The 14,988-nt window shown below is 45.8% G+C and overlaps 1 protein-coding gene across 3 annotated transcripts in view; it reads left to right on the top strand.

Annotated features, from left to right (window-relative positions):
• The window catches only part of EVI5 (ecotropic viral integration site 5), a 776,910-nt gene that overhangs the window by 662,584 nt on the left and 99,338 nt on the right, over positions 1-14,988 (top strand). For all 3 annotated transcript variants that reach the window (XM_069232361.1, XM_069232360.1, XM_069232359.1), the window contains one exon: positions 2,853-2,948. In XM_069232361.1, coding sequence (XP_069088462.1) covers positions 2,853-2,948 — 96 coding nt within the window. The remainder of the gene's footprint in view (positions 1-2,852; positions 2,949-14,988) is intronic.

Here is a 14,988-nt window from a genome sequence, read left to right as displayed (position 1 = left end):
AATTTTTATGGGCTATTCTTAGACATAGGAAGTTAATCAATTTATTAATGACAGAGAAGTAAATTCTATATCTACAACTGTATGAGTCCTGTTGGGTGATTTAAAATATGTATATATTTTTTTACTCTTTTATTTTTGTGTGGTTTTCTCATCAGTATTTACCTTTTTTATATATTTTTAGAAGAGCTTTTAAATACAAAACCGTCTATTTTACAGTTTTATGTGGTCCTATCTTAATGTTTTCTACCTGAGTCTTAAATGCTTTTTTCAACATTTGGTCTGTGGTTAATGTATCTTTGTTTTATGTACGTATGCTTTTATGACACCATCTGTCGAATAAAGCTTATTTGAATTTGAGTGCAGCATTATGCTGAAAGACATCAATGGCCTGCTCAGCCTCTCTCTTTCACGTATACTGCGCAGCGCAAGTCAGTCAGTCGACAGACAGGAAGCAAGCAGCTCCAGGGCTTCTACCCTGCGGCCGTCAATGACACCAAGCATTGATTTATGCATGTCGTAGAGGCCTCGGATTAATTAAAAGACAGTAAGTCATTTAGTAGCACACTGTGAATGGACTAAATGATGCTGCAAGATGGCAAAAGAGTTCAGTCTCTCTCTTTCATTAAACAGTTGGATGTCCATCAAAAAGGAACTGAAATTCTGCATGTTACCTAAGATATAATCTCGTTTTTCAGAACAAAACGTTACCCTTTGATGTAGAAAAAAATAAAACAATAAAAAAAATGCCCAGTTGGTGGTTGAATTGCAGTGAAAATTGAAAACCTGGGATAAATCCCAGCTTCCCTGCTAATCCAATCTGTGTGATCCTAGGCTGATATTTTCTTACATTGCCTATCCTTTTTAGGGTCGAGCACGCAAGCGCTCTAGCCTGCTGTTATCTCTCTGTGAGCTTTTAACCACCCCACTGCATGCCCATCAGTTTTGTTGGTTCGTGGGCTTGCCTTTTAAAAATGCTTTGTTTTATTTGTGAACGGCATGCCTTTTCTGGTGTTTAGCCCTCCTTGGGCGCACTGGCCAACTTCTGAAAACATACAAGGCTCCATGTTTTCAGCATGGTTTCTGGGCTACTTTTTATTTTTATTTCCTATGCAGCGCTATCTCACTGCATATTTGCCGATACGTTTTTCTGCGAGCGAACTTCTGTTAGATTTTGTGTGGTCTTTCACGCTCATGGCGTGGCACTTCAAATCTGGTCACTTATGTAAAACTGTATTACTTTTCATTTTCATATTATGTGGCAATAAAAGTCCAGTTAGGACTTTACAACGCTAATAGCTCCAAGTCAAGCAAATGCGAGACCCATTGCATTGCAAATGCTTGTTATCCATTGGTGTAAGCAAGTATAGCTAAAGCTGACAGTCTCATATTTGTGTCCATTCATACCTCTTCACACCTCTCCCAAGCAACCCAAAGGTGTGGCAGGAATTTATTGTTTCTTCTTCAGCTACAAGGAGTCCATCCAGAGTAGCAGATTACAGGTTTTGCTTTTCTTGCTTTGCTCTATTTTAATAGCTTGCAAAGAGAATCTGTTTATTTTTTGCACTCCTTAGAGAGGGAAAATGTTAAATCTTGCTGCATGTTTCTACACTTTCCAAGCTACTGCAGCTTCTTTTTTTTCTCTCTGAGTTGTATTGAAGTGTTTCTGATATCAGTTTGCAACAAATAAACCAAAGGTTTTTGATGTGTTTGATTTTGCACTAGAGTTTTTATTTTTATTCTTCATGTTTGCAAACATGCCTTCTATTTCATATGAAGAGCTACTAACCAAGATTTTAAGTGGCTTGTGGTAAAGGTGATATTGTGATAGTGGTGGTATTATATGGGCTAAAGTACCCCGTAGCATGCATGTTGTGGAAAAGTTGTGGAACTCCTCAGTAACTTGCAGTATCCCTCTAACCTACAGTAGGGGGTACTCTATCCCTTATATAATAAGAAGTTTGAGTAACTTGGTCATGTTTCGGGTTTTAACTCTTGCAGCACTGCCCACACGATGTGCCCACTCTGCTGAATCAGTAGAAAGATCACACTGTGGAAAACTTTCCAAGGTTGGCAGGTCTGAAAACAATAACCAATCACATGCCTATTGAAGCAAGGCAATTACTTGGTTTCAGCTTATTGATAGATACCCATCTACCTCGTATTTTAGACCTTCTGCTATGTTTTTTAAACCAGAGTGTTTTTGGACGGTATCCTTAATGGTGATCATCAGACTAGTGACTTGACATACTATTTGTAGGCTCCATAAGCACCTTGGTGGAGCTGTCCTCACCTTTGTTGCTTGCACTGGACCTGCACTCCCCATCCTCCTTGCTGACCATGTTAAAGCACTTTTTTTCTTGATTTTGATCTATGCTGCCCAACAGCCGCACAGCTGTACACCATGGCTAAAATGCAATGACAAAGGCCAGTAGCTCTCGCATTGGCAAGACCTAATGGCTTGGCCATTGCTTGTTGTATTTTATGCAGCTAGGAGTTGCGCCTGAAGTTACTTTTTGTGGGTGGGGAGGTTTAACTGTATACTGCAGTTTTGAACATTCAGATGTGTAAAATTAAGATTTTATTCTAAGCCTGATATAACAGATACTACAGAAGGTTATTTATTAGTGTTAATCAAGAGCATATCATTGGACCTTTCAAACAGCGACACATTTTCTTCGGTGCTACTCAGTGAAATGACAACGCTTTGTGAAAAATTGTGTGCTATTTATGACAGATTTATATAATTGCATGGCAATACTTGAGAATGTGAACCACTCACAAAATAAAACTTTATCCAAAAACATTGTAAAACCTCATTTTGACTCTCTAATATGGCATTTTCCTCTATACAGAAGGAAGAGGGGAAATTTCAAGGGCAGCTAAATAACTCTGACTCCAGCCAGTACATAAGAGAATTGAAGGATCAGATAGAAGAGCTAAAACATGAGGTGAGTGGTGAACCTCTTCAACTATATGTGGTTTCATTGCTTCCAATACCTTGTAAAACGAATATATTGATTTAACACAAGAAGTAAGACAGTTTAATTGATGTCTTACAGTTATGCATTTTGAAACATAAACTTGGTACTTTTGCAAATGTGTGAATATTTACGTAGGTGTACATACCTAGAAAGCTGTGAAAGTCGCAGCTTCCCAGGAGTTCTCTTGAAATTCTTTGTAAAGTCCAAGAAAGTTGGAAATGTCCTCCAAGCATAGGAGTAACACCAAGGTAACATATTTATGTCTTTCTTTTTTCACTGACTTGTTTAATTGTAAATACTGTAATCCATCCTACAACTGAAGTTACGATCCTCAGTCAGTCATTTTTCTTATGAATAAAGCAGCACGATCGTGTTAAACATTCAGTGTTTGTTTTTTAATTGCTGCAGTAACACCTTAATGAGGTGCAAACATACCCCCACTCAAGCACATTCTGGGCATAGGTTGGAATTCACCTGCTAAAAGAAGTGAAACTGTTGGACAGCTAGGGAGGTGTGGGGAGTTAAGTAATGAAATGTTGTTGGTAAGAACAAATTCAAGGAAAAGGTAAAGCAAAGGCAATTAGGAGCCACAAAGAAGGAAGGAACAGGAACGAAGGGAAGATAGGAAATAAAAGCAATATTCTTTATAGCAGTGGAAAAATACCATCTCCATTTTTGGAACGGGGGAAAAAAGTAAAGACTGTTAGCCACTGTTTTTAGTTTTTTAAAACAATTGAAAATTCTGAAGTCTTCCCCTTCGAAGTTGACAACAAATAGAAACTGAAAATAAGAAAGCCTGCCTATGACCAGTCTCACAACTTTGAATTCCATACTTCAGTGGACTCTATCCCAGGTTTAGATCGTGGATCTTTTGTATTTTATTAGCATTTATTTTGTAAAGTGATACATTGATCCATTATAGCACCTTCAAAGTTGTGCTAAAGTTTTTTTAAGCAAAGCCCCCCTAAACATCTCACAACAAAATGTAAACAACAGATGATTATCATTTGGGAGGCATTTTTTTTGTTTGTGTTGGGTCGGAGATTTAGATGGAATCTAACTCTTGTTGCATCCGGGTCCCTTCATAAAAAGGCCATCTGATGAGCAAGATCACAATGCATCTCAAACTTAAGTAGACATAGCCAAATAAAGCAACATTCTAGTTTTCCTATTGTTGGTGATTGTCAATGATGGAGGCGTGGGTAAGAGAACTATATTTTTTTCCTCTACACTGGTTGGCCCCTTTCGAGGGTGTCAGGACCACGGTGAGATCAAGGTATGTGGTCTATCTAACCTGGTCCCAGGCCCAGCTCTGCTTCCTCCCTGTTTTCTGAGTGCTTTCTCCTGCTTTTACTGTTTTCTCCTTCCCTTCCCTCGTTTCCTGAGTACTTTCTCCTGCTTTCTTCTAATTTTTTACTGCTTTCTCCTTCCTTCCCCCCCGTTTCTTGAGTATTTTCTCCTGCTTTTCTCTCATTTATTTTATTACTTTTACCTTGGGTTTTTTTAGTTTTTTTTAGTGCTTTCTCCTTCCTTTCCCTTGTTTTCTGAGTGCTGTCTCCTGCTTTCCCTCGTTTTTCACTGCTCGCTCCTTGCTTTTCCCTCGCTTTCATTGCTTCGCCTTGTTTTTTCATCATTTGCTGCTCTGGCCTGCCACCTGTTTCCCGCCTTGCACCACTCACCACCTCACAGCGCTCCTCCATCCTCCCAGGACCTACATAATGGAGGCCACAGCATGGCAACTCAGCGGGCTTGCCCAAGGTCCATTAAGGGCAAGCCCATCTGCACTCGTTTGCACTTGGACCAGCGCCAGGAACTCTGTTTCTTTCACCCTGCGCAGGTACAACCCCTCAGACCTCGGAGCCCTGGGCGCATCAACAACAACTTCTGCCGCACATCTCCACTCACCACCAGAGGACCATTCTCCTGCCAGCACTGCCACTTCACCTGCAACTCTGAAGCAACCAACAATGCCTGAGACACCACAAACTGCACCCACCATGCTGACGAGACTGTCGCGGAACAACTCCAGTGCATTCCGCTCCGGGCACGATCGCTCTGCAGATACACCACAGAGGTCTGGGACACAATCTCTTCCCTCACCCGTACGTCATCTTCCTCACAGAGGAACCCCACCTCCGTGCCAGACATCGCCATCGCCACACCCAAAGGCTACAAGATAACACACCGGGACTGAAGGTGGTGGAATTGCATCGTCTACAAGGACACCATGTGTTACACAGCTTCCTCAGACGACCCAACCCCAGTAGCGAAGCATCTCGATTTTCAACTTCACAAAGACGGAAAAAGCATCATCAGAGGCACAATTGCATACAGACCACTGGGTCACGACCCAGCTTCTACAACGCCATCTCTGACCTCACTGCCCCAATAGCCATCAACTCGAAGCACTATATCTTCCTAGGAGACCTTAACTTCCACCTCAGTGACCCCGCCGATACCAACACACTGACCTCCTAGAAAGCATGAGCAACATCGGCCTCCAACAACTTGTCACCGACCCCACCCACATTGCAGGACACACCCTAGACCCCATTCTTATGTCCAGCAACAGTCATGTAAAAGTACGTCTCACAGCTCACCTGAACTAAACACTACAGCGTCCACTTCACCACCTGAGGATCTACCAACACTGGCACCATGTCCTCGAGCCCCCAGACACATCATGTGACCCAGAACAGGCTGCGAAGAACTTCTCCTGATTGATCATAGAATGCACCAACACAATCGCCCCGCCAAGCTAGCCAAACCCAAAGTATTGACCACAAGAGCCAGCTGGTTCAAAGCAGAGCTGAAATCTTCCTAATCAAACTGCTGGAAACTAAAAAGAAAGTGTTATAGTATCGAAAGACACAAGATCATGCCACCTTCAAAAAAGCACTCCACCAGTACCACCACCTCCTGAGAGAAACAAAGAATGCTTTAGAAGACCGCATAGAAGCTAGCAAAAACCACAGAAAGGAGCTCTTCACCAACCTGAAGGAGTTCTCCAGCCCTGCAGCCACTGGGAAATACGTCTCCCACTCTCAAGAACTGTGTGACACTTTGACAGACTTCTGTCATGACAAGATCTTAGCCATTTACAAGAACTTCACACCCCAACCCCTTGCCGCCGACAGCATCAGCCTACCCACACAATGAACAAGCACAAACCCGAACTCCTGCTCACCCGTTGGGACCCTCTCACAACTCAAGCCACAATCTGTTATGTAGTCTGCACACTAGGGAGCATCCATGTACCCATGCCCCACCACATCTTCAACCTCGGTAGCAAGGCGATTGGCATCTGATAGAGACTTCTAGCGGCAGATTACTTACCTTTAGAATTTCCTGGTGTCTGCTTGGAATACGTTTTTTTTACTGAGCAGTACCCTGCACACACATCGAATGGCGTCGTTCGGATCCACGTGCCGTCGTTTGAGCCGTCTGTGACATCACGTTTGCCAATGAAGGCACCACCCCGGCGTGCGTACATCAGTTCTTTTCCTTCCGCCCCAGTTAAGCGCAGTCTGGAATCGAGCTACCGTCTGTCTTTTTTTGACAGGCCTCTTTCGACCTTTTTGTCAAGTCTTTTTAAGGTCTGCACAGGATGACATTTGGGAAGACTGGGTTCAAGCCGTGTGGTGCCTGCCATTGCGCCATGTCTGTGATGGACCCCCACCAGGTATGTCTCTGGTTCCAAGACCAAGACATGACTCGAAGTCGTGTTCCGACTGCCTGGTTATGGCATCAAAAGCTTTGAGAGAGCAGTCTCTGAAGCTCATGGCAGCCGGGCAGTCGACTTTGGTTGGCACAACTCCTAGGAGGTCACGGTCCTGATCGAGTAGGAGGTCGCGGGACCACTCCAGGAGCCCCAAGTCCTCTTCTTCGCACTTGAGGTCCTCCGGGCACTAAGGGAAGAGGCACCAGAAGAAGTCCAAGTGGACTTCGCCCCACCCGTCGACCGACGAAGTGACTCGGGAAGGCTGACATTCCAGGCGTGGTTCTGCGGGACCGATGCCAGGGCCGACATCAAGCCTCCCTCCCCACCCCATCCTGGAGCCAGATCGACCCCCGCTCAACTTAAGGAGTTTTACGAGGCCATGCGTCTCGTATTTGAGCGGGCTGCCCTTTCCCGGCGTGGCTTTGGGCCTTGTGGGGTCAACAGGGGCCCCATCAAATTCCACGCAGACGGCTTTGGCCTCGGCGCCAATGGGTTGTCTTGGATCCTGATCCGGAACTACGCAGAGTGCACATAGTCGGCCTCCTCCAGTGTAATTCCCAATGTTGGCACTCCTCGCGCCGGTGGTGCGAGCCCCATTTCGATACCTGAGCTGATTCCGATACTCTTTACATAGACGTCACTGCATGCCTCCTGAATAGAAAGCAGAAAAAACTCAGTGGCAAGAGTCATCATTGACCTCCCTAGATGGACTCATCACCTGCACCACAAGCACCTACTCTGCCTCCCGATCTAGAAGAGATGCCGGTTCAACATGCTGACCCATGCATACAAAGCCCTGCACAGCGAAGGACAACATACATCAACAAACAAATTACCTTCCACTGACCAAACAGACACTTGCGATCCGCCTCCCTTTTCTACGCAGACAACTCTAGGATCCACTGGTCCAACAGCAGAGGATGTTTCTTCTCGTACCTGATGGCCAAAGCCTGGAACGACCTTCCCTTGCACCTCAGGAATGCCACACTGCACCAGGAATCCAGAAACTGATGCAAGACATGGCTGTTCAAATTAACAGAGCACAGCAAAACTGCTAGCAACTCCAGCGCCTTGAGACCCTTGTGGGTGATTTGCTGCGCTTTATAAATCCTGATTGATTGAATGATGGTCATAGAGGGAAGAGATGAGAGAGATAGAACATGTGCTTTCCAGGTGGGAAGTGGATGCAGCTGCCCCTTCTTGAGTAATTCAGAGTGGCAGAGGTGTAACCCACAGGAATTGAATGCTAACAGGCAACTAAGCTGAATTCTAACCTTTGAACAAATTATGTATACAAATGGGTTGTTAAGCTGCCTTGATTATCGGCACAGTTGCTATGTCATTCCTGTTACTTGCAGACTATTTACAGCATGATTTTACGTGAATGTAAACATTGGCTTAACGAAAACCCAGGATTTTTTTTTGGTATAAATTTGATAGACTCATGAATTCACATAAACACTTCTATGCAGTTAATAATCTCCTCTCACCATGATTGCTTTGTGTGAGGCAAACCGTGTTTAGTTGTCACCGGTCAAGGAATGGAATAATGAGTTAGAAGGTAGCCTTTGTCCAAACCTATTTTTAATCTGCAATTTTATAATTGTAAACTGCCGTCCAACATTATTATAGAGAGTATCTAAGTTGTTCATATTTTTTATTTAAATATTTGCTAATTGTATTACGCTTCATAATATATTATCACTGGATAATGTTAAGTAGATCTAGGTTCTTGAATAAACTTTAATTTATATCAGACAAGACTCTTATACAAAAGGAGCGCTATGGGAGCTCATGTCGAAACCAAAATACCACAGTTGCTACGAAACGAAATAAACATGTATTTGTGTTTTTATTTATTTGTAGTCAAATATGCAGGGCGGTAAGGGTACAGCTCACTATCTTTTTTTCATCTGTGATTATTTTTTTTTCGTTTCATAAAGATAAGATGACAGACTCCTTGCAGGGAGAAAATAATCTTGAAGGGTGCCGTTGAAACTACATTTTAATCATCCTGGGTTTTTCAGAACAAACAAATAATGGTTCGGGCTCTTGGTTAGCACACCAGTTATTCGTACTTGTAATCCCCTAGTTCTTCGAACGTTTCATTACGTAATTTGAAGGCTTATGTACATTTTTTTATCTCCCGCCTTTTCTAACAGAATATGTGACTTAAAACTAGTGTGCAACTCTGCCAGTAGTGCATGTGCTGATTTGTGGTAATCAACGTTGTGGGGAAAGTCGTCTTTTTTTTCTTCGTGGTATGACTGAGATTGCAAAAAAAGGATACTTGCTTAATGGCAGTTTAACAGATTTTATTGCGCCTGAAATTAGCTTGGAGTGGGCAAAACAAGAGAACTGTGAAATACCTTCCTTCCAAGTTCTCAGAAATGCGAACTGAAAACCTACTTATCTAAAGATCACATGCCATGCTGTTGATATGAATTAAAGGTTTTTATGTTCTTCCACTTTTTGTGTAATCCTGTGCTTCTTGTTTTAGAACTGATAACATCTTTTTTTCTGCTTTGCGATTTGAAAAGCATTAAGCAGAACTAGTGTGTTAAGTATTTTTTTTTAATGAATCCAGAGTGTGAAAACTGAAAATATGTGTTTAAATCTCTGATTTAGCCCTTGACAAAAAACTGTAAGATCATTCTGGTTTAGGTATTCAAGCCGGTAAACTTCCCTCACCCACACACGCACCACACTGTTCTTAGTATAGGACCTCATGTTTGAGATTCTCTGACTGCAATACAAATGATTCTGTAAAGCTCTTTAGTGCTTTCTGAAGCTAGATTAACACCACATTAAGTACTGAAAAAATACCTAATGAGAATTTGATAAAACTGGTATTGTGAATCCATTAGGCTAAGTGTTGAGAACTCATGCTTTCATTTAGACCTAACTAATGCAACACTGTTGTAGTGTTTTGTATTGTGCTATTTGTATAAAACTTTCCTACCCTCAAGGTGCAAAAGAACTTCGTAGGAGAACTTGCATGTTTAATTTCAATGAGTTCTGCTTGTTGTGTCTTTAACACTGTAAGTCATACCAGTGGGACTCGCTGCATCGCAGCCACATCATCAGACATCTTTACAGCAGGCGCGAGAGGTGGCGTGTTGAACCTCAACCACCTTTTTCCGTGAATTTCTTTTTTTAAATGTAAAATTTTTTCTACCATATAACCTTGTAATTATTAATATATATATATATATATATTACACATTGGTAGTTATTGCTGTGTTGTTATAGTTGAGTTTCCAAAGGAAGTGTTTTGCTTATAACTTTGGCAGAGTTTGACGCATCCTGAAAAACTTTCCAAAAAAGAATCTTTCATCCACCTCTGCTCCGTCTTGGAAAGTATCAATGTGGTCCATAAAGCAGGGGCCAAAACAAAAGGGGTGAGAGGGGGGTCCCAAATTGCATTTTCCCCATGCAATTTCAATAGGGAACTTTGGACAGTGTAACAGCCAAAACAGCTGAACCAAATTTGGCAGAAAGCTAGATCTTTACCCAGAATAAGTGTTTTTTGTGCTCAGTGATGCCATTTGAGATGTAATATGTGAGATAAGCTGTGCATGGTGAGGATACTAGTTATAGTTAGCTCAGTAAAGTATGACTGGTGAATGTCAGTTTTTTTTTTAGGTTTCACCTGCACAGCACTGTACTTGCGAAATCTCTTGCACTTAAAAAAACTTTAAAAGGGGCTTGAAGCGTGCTTATTGCTTACCTTTACTTGCCATTTGCATGCTCCCAAGTGGCTCTCATGTCACTTTACTTACCATTGGCTGACTCCCACATGACTCATTTGCTCCCACACCTCTTACTGTTGGCTGGTTCCCACATGGCTTCCACTTCACTCTTGTTTCCTTGCTTCATATTGGCTTGCGCCTCCTCGCCTCCATCTTCTTCCTCCTGGGCTTTGAGTTTTTGTTATGTCGTGGAGCATGGACCAAGTACTGCTTCCGGTGGCCAATAGGGGTAAAAATGAGCAAAAAATAAATTTGTCACTGCTCAGTCATGATCACGCTATTCTCACTGTGTTTACCATTTTCAGAAAAATTGTGCATCAAAAATGAGACTTCCATTAAAATCTCTATTTGTTGTTTTGTATAACCTTTTTTATTGAATTTCCATCAAAAGGTTTACTGGTCTTCTTGATAGCAACTATGGGCCTGATTTAGATGTTGCCGGTAACAAGTTTATCTGATAGAGACTTCTAGTTGCAGATTCCTTACCTTTAGAATTTCCCCCAGGTGTCAGACTGGATCTGGAGATTTTTCTTCAAGCAATACCCTTGCGCGTTGGTAGGTGGCGTCGGTCGACTCTGCGTGCGTTGTAGGCATCATAGTTGCCGTGATGACGTCGGGAGTAGTATATAGACGCCGCCCTCGTGCAGTGACGTCTGTTCTTTTCTTTCCGTGCCACTCGAGGATCCGGAGCAGAGCTACCCTGGCTATTTTTTGGACGAATTTGACCATTTTGTTGGGTTTTTTCTGTGCTACTTTTTTGCATCGAGGATGTCCCCGAAGACCGGGTTCAAGCCATGTGAGGACTGTCATTGGACGATTTCGGTGATGGATCCTCATCGGGTTTGTCTGTGGTGTCTCGAGCGCGACCCAAAGTCGTGCTCCGAGTGCCGGACCATGCACCTTAAGGCTTTGAGGGAGCGGTCCCTATAGCTAATGGCGGTCTGGCACTCAACTCCGCGTAGGTCCCGGTCTCGTTCGAGAGGGAGGTCTTGAGATTGGTCGCAGAGTCATCACCACTCGTCTTCTTCTAAATCCTCGGGTCAAGGTAAGAAGTAGTCAAAGAAGTCCCATCACTCTCTTACTTCGCTCCGATTTCGGCCGACACGATGCGAGAAGAGCATCCACACAGTAGGCCTCAGTCCTCGGAGCCTGCGTCTGGGTCGGCTCCGCGCTTCCCCGAGTTTCCCGGAGCCGGAGAGACCCCCGCCCAGCTTAGAGTTTTATGAGGCCATGTGCTTCATATGTGGGCGGTCTGACCCCAATACGGCACCTTCGGGCCCAAGGGGTTTGGCTGAGGGGCCTTCGGGTTCCACACCGCCAGCTTTGGCTCCGGTTACCGAGGTCACCTCCGGATCCGTGCGCGTATCCGCACCAGCGCTGGTCGCACCCTTGAGACCTTCCCTGGCACTGGGTCGATTATCGACACTCCCGATGTCCATGGTGCCCACTATCTATGTCGACCCGATTCTTATCCCCTACGACTCTGAGTCGGAGCGGCGTCAGCCAACGCCGCCTTCAGCTGCGATGGGGCTTATTCGCCCCAGATCGGATTCTGACCCTTTTTCTCATGGGTACGAATATGGGGAGGAATTGGAGGGGTCCCTGGACCCTTATGAATACCAGGATGACTCTGCTATGGACTGGGCTCCAGAATTGGGCAAAGCCAGTGGTCTGGATACTTCTCCTGACACTGGCATGCTGTCTCCTCCTAACGTGGCTACGGCGGAGGGAGCAACTTATGGTATGGTGGTCAGTAGGGCAGCTGAGGTCTTGAGCTTCCCACTGTTGAGGTCAGGTCTAATCTCCTGACGGAGGTGCTTCAGCCTTGGGCTTCTACTTCAGAACCCGTTTTGCCTTTTAATGAAGCCCTCACTGATGTCCTTTTGGGTACATGGTCCAAAGCCAACACAGGGACTCCTTTGAATAGGACTATCGCAGGCCGCCGTCGGCCTGCTCCGAACGACCCTAAATTCCTGTCCCAACACCCCACGCCTCAGAGTCTTGTTATCCAGGCTTCCTCTTCTTCAGGCGCATTCCCTTCCACACCCCCGGATAGGGAATCCAAAAGGCTAGAACAGTTTGGCAAGAAGTTGTTTTCTTCCTCCAGTCTCGCACTGCGGTCTGTGAACACCGCATGCCTTTTGGGCCGCTATACCCACTCTTTGTGGGATATGGTTGCGCAAGTCCTGCTGCAGATACCGGAGGAGGCCCATGCTATCGTCTCCCAAGCTGTGAATGATGGGAGAGATGCATCAAAGTTCACAATCCGTTGTGGGCTGGACACGACCGACTCTGGGAAGATCGGTTGCTACGACGGTGGCCTTACGACGCCACGCCTGGTTACGTACTTATGGTTTTTCGGGGGATGTCCAACAGTCACTCAAGGACATTCCCTTTGATGGCTCCCGTCTCTTTGGAGACAAAGCAGACTCGGCTTTGGAGAGATTCAAGGATTCCCGGGCTACGGCTCGGTTCCTCGGTCCCTCGTCCCCACAGTCCGCTTGTCGCCCCTTTCATGGCCACGGAGGGGGCTCCGTGTCGTGTCCTCCACACAGCCATTGTGCCTCGCATGCTGGTCAGCCTATGCGTGGCCGAAGACGCGGAATCCCACGTGGCCGTGGGACAGCGAACCAGAGGTCTGTCCAGTCCACCTTTGCCCCCGCTGCAGCCTCCAAACCCTCCTAGTCCGTCCCCTCACTCCTGTCCAGTTGGTGGCAGGATTCACCATCACCTGCCCCACTGGGAACATATCACCACAGACAGGTGCGTTCGGCAGATCGCTTGAAAGGGCTACTCCCTCCCTTTCGAATCTGCTCCACCACCCATGCCACCATCCTTCAATCACCTTCCAGAGGATCATTTGGCGCTTCTCCGCCAGGAAGTCGCAGCTCTCTTGGCCAAGGGAGCCATAGAAAAGGTCCCTGTGCCAGAAGTAGGTTGTGGTTGTTATTCCCGCTACTTTCTGATACCAAATAAGGACAAGGGCTTACATCCTATCCAAACCTTCGGGAGCTAAGCTACTTCCTCACAAAGTAGAAATTCAAAATGTTCACCCTGGCTTAGGTTCTGTCTGCCTTGGACTCAGGAAACTGGATGGTAGCGTTGGACTTGCTGGACGCTTATTTCCACATCCCCATCCTGCCTGCCCACAGACGTTACTTACGATTCGTGGTAGGTTAAGAGCACTTTCAGTTTACCGTGCTCCCCTTCGGCCTTACCAGCGCCCCTCAGGTATTCACGAAAGTGATGGCGGTGGTTGCAACTCATCTGGGCAGGTAAAGGGGTCTCTGTCTACCCCCTACCTGGACGACTGGCTGTTGAAGGCAGACTCACCCCAGAAAGGTGTCTCCCACCTTCAGACTACTGCGGACCTCGTGCACATGCTGGGGTTCACTATAAACGTGCTGAAGTCATACCTGACGCCCTCCCAGTCGCTCCCTTTCATCAGAGCATTTCTGGACACAGTGCACTTTCGGGCTTATACTCCCGAAAAACGAGTCCAAGACATTCAGGCTATGATTCCGATCTTTCGGCCTCGGTCTTGGGTTTCGGTCAGACTGACTCTGAGGCTGCTGGGCCTCATGGCCTCCTGCATCCTGCTAGTAACACATGCCAGATGGCATATGCGGGCTCTGCAGTGGGACCTGAAGTTCCATTGGGCGCAGCATCAGGTGAAGCTCTCCGACCTGGCCCCGATCTCGGAGGGGACTGCGAAAGACCTGCAGTGGTGGCTTTCGAATCAGCATTGGGTCCACAGCAGATCCCTCTCCCTTCCCCAACCAGATCTCTCTATAGTGACAGATGTGTCACTTCTGGGATGAGGTGGCCACATGGGAGGGGCAGAGATCAGAGGACTCTGGTCTCCAGGAGAGTCTGGGCTCCATATCAATCTGCTGGAGCTCCGGGCGATCAGGCTTGTCTGGAAAGTATTCCTTCCCTCTCTCAAAGGGAAAGTGGTGCAGGTGTTCACGGACAATACTACCGCCATGTGGTATTGCAACAAACATGGCAGAGTAGGGTCCTGGACCCTTTGTCAGGAGGCACTACGCCTCTGGACATGGCTGGAACATCAGGGCATTACCCTGATGGTTCAACATCTGGTGGGTTCCGTTAACGCCAGAGCCGTCGATGTACAGCCGATCACGAATGGCGTCTCTATCCGGAGGTTGCGTACGATCTCTTTCAACAGTGGGAGAGCCTTGGTTAGATCTGTTCACCTCCGCAGAGAACGCGCAATGTCAGCTGTTTTGCGCGTTGGAGTTTCCGAGGCGGCACTCGCTTGGACACGCTTTTCGTCTCGAGTGGAACTCCGGCCTCCTTTTCGCCTTTCTGCCTATACCTCTTCTGCCCAGAGTTCTCAAGAAAATCAGAAATGACCAGGCCCAAGTCATCTTGGTGGCTCCAGACTGTGCACGGAGAGTATAGTATCCAGAGCTATTGAGCATGTACATTGATCCTCCACTCAGACTGCCTCTTCGGGCGGATCTTCTGTCGCAGCAACACGGGACGGTTCTTCACCCGAACCTGTCCAACC

Source organism: Pleurodeles waltl, chromosome 4_2 (assembly GCF_031143425.1).
Source record: "Pleurodeles waltl isolate 20211129_DDA chromosome 4_2, aPleWal1.hap1.20221129, whole genome shotgun sequence".
In the NCBI taxonomy this organism is placed as follows: Eukaryota; Metazoa; Chordata; class Amphibia; order Caudata; family Salamandridae; genus Pleurodeles; species Pleurodeles waltl.
The sequence above is the reverse complement of the archived record's forward strand: the minus strand, read 5'-3'. Positions and strand labels throughout refer to the sequence as shown.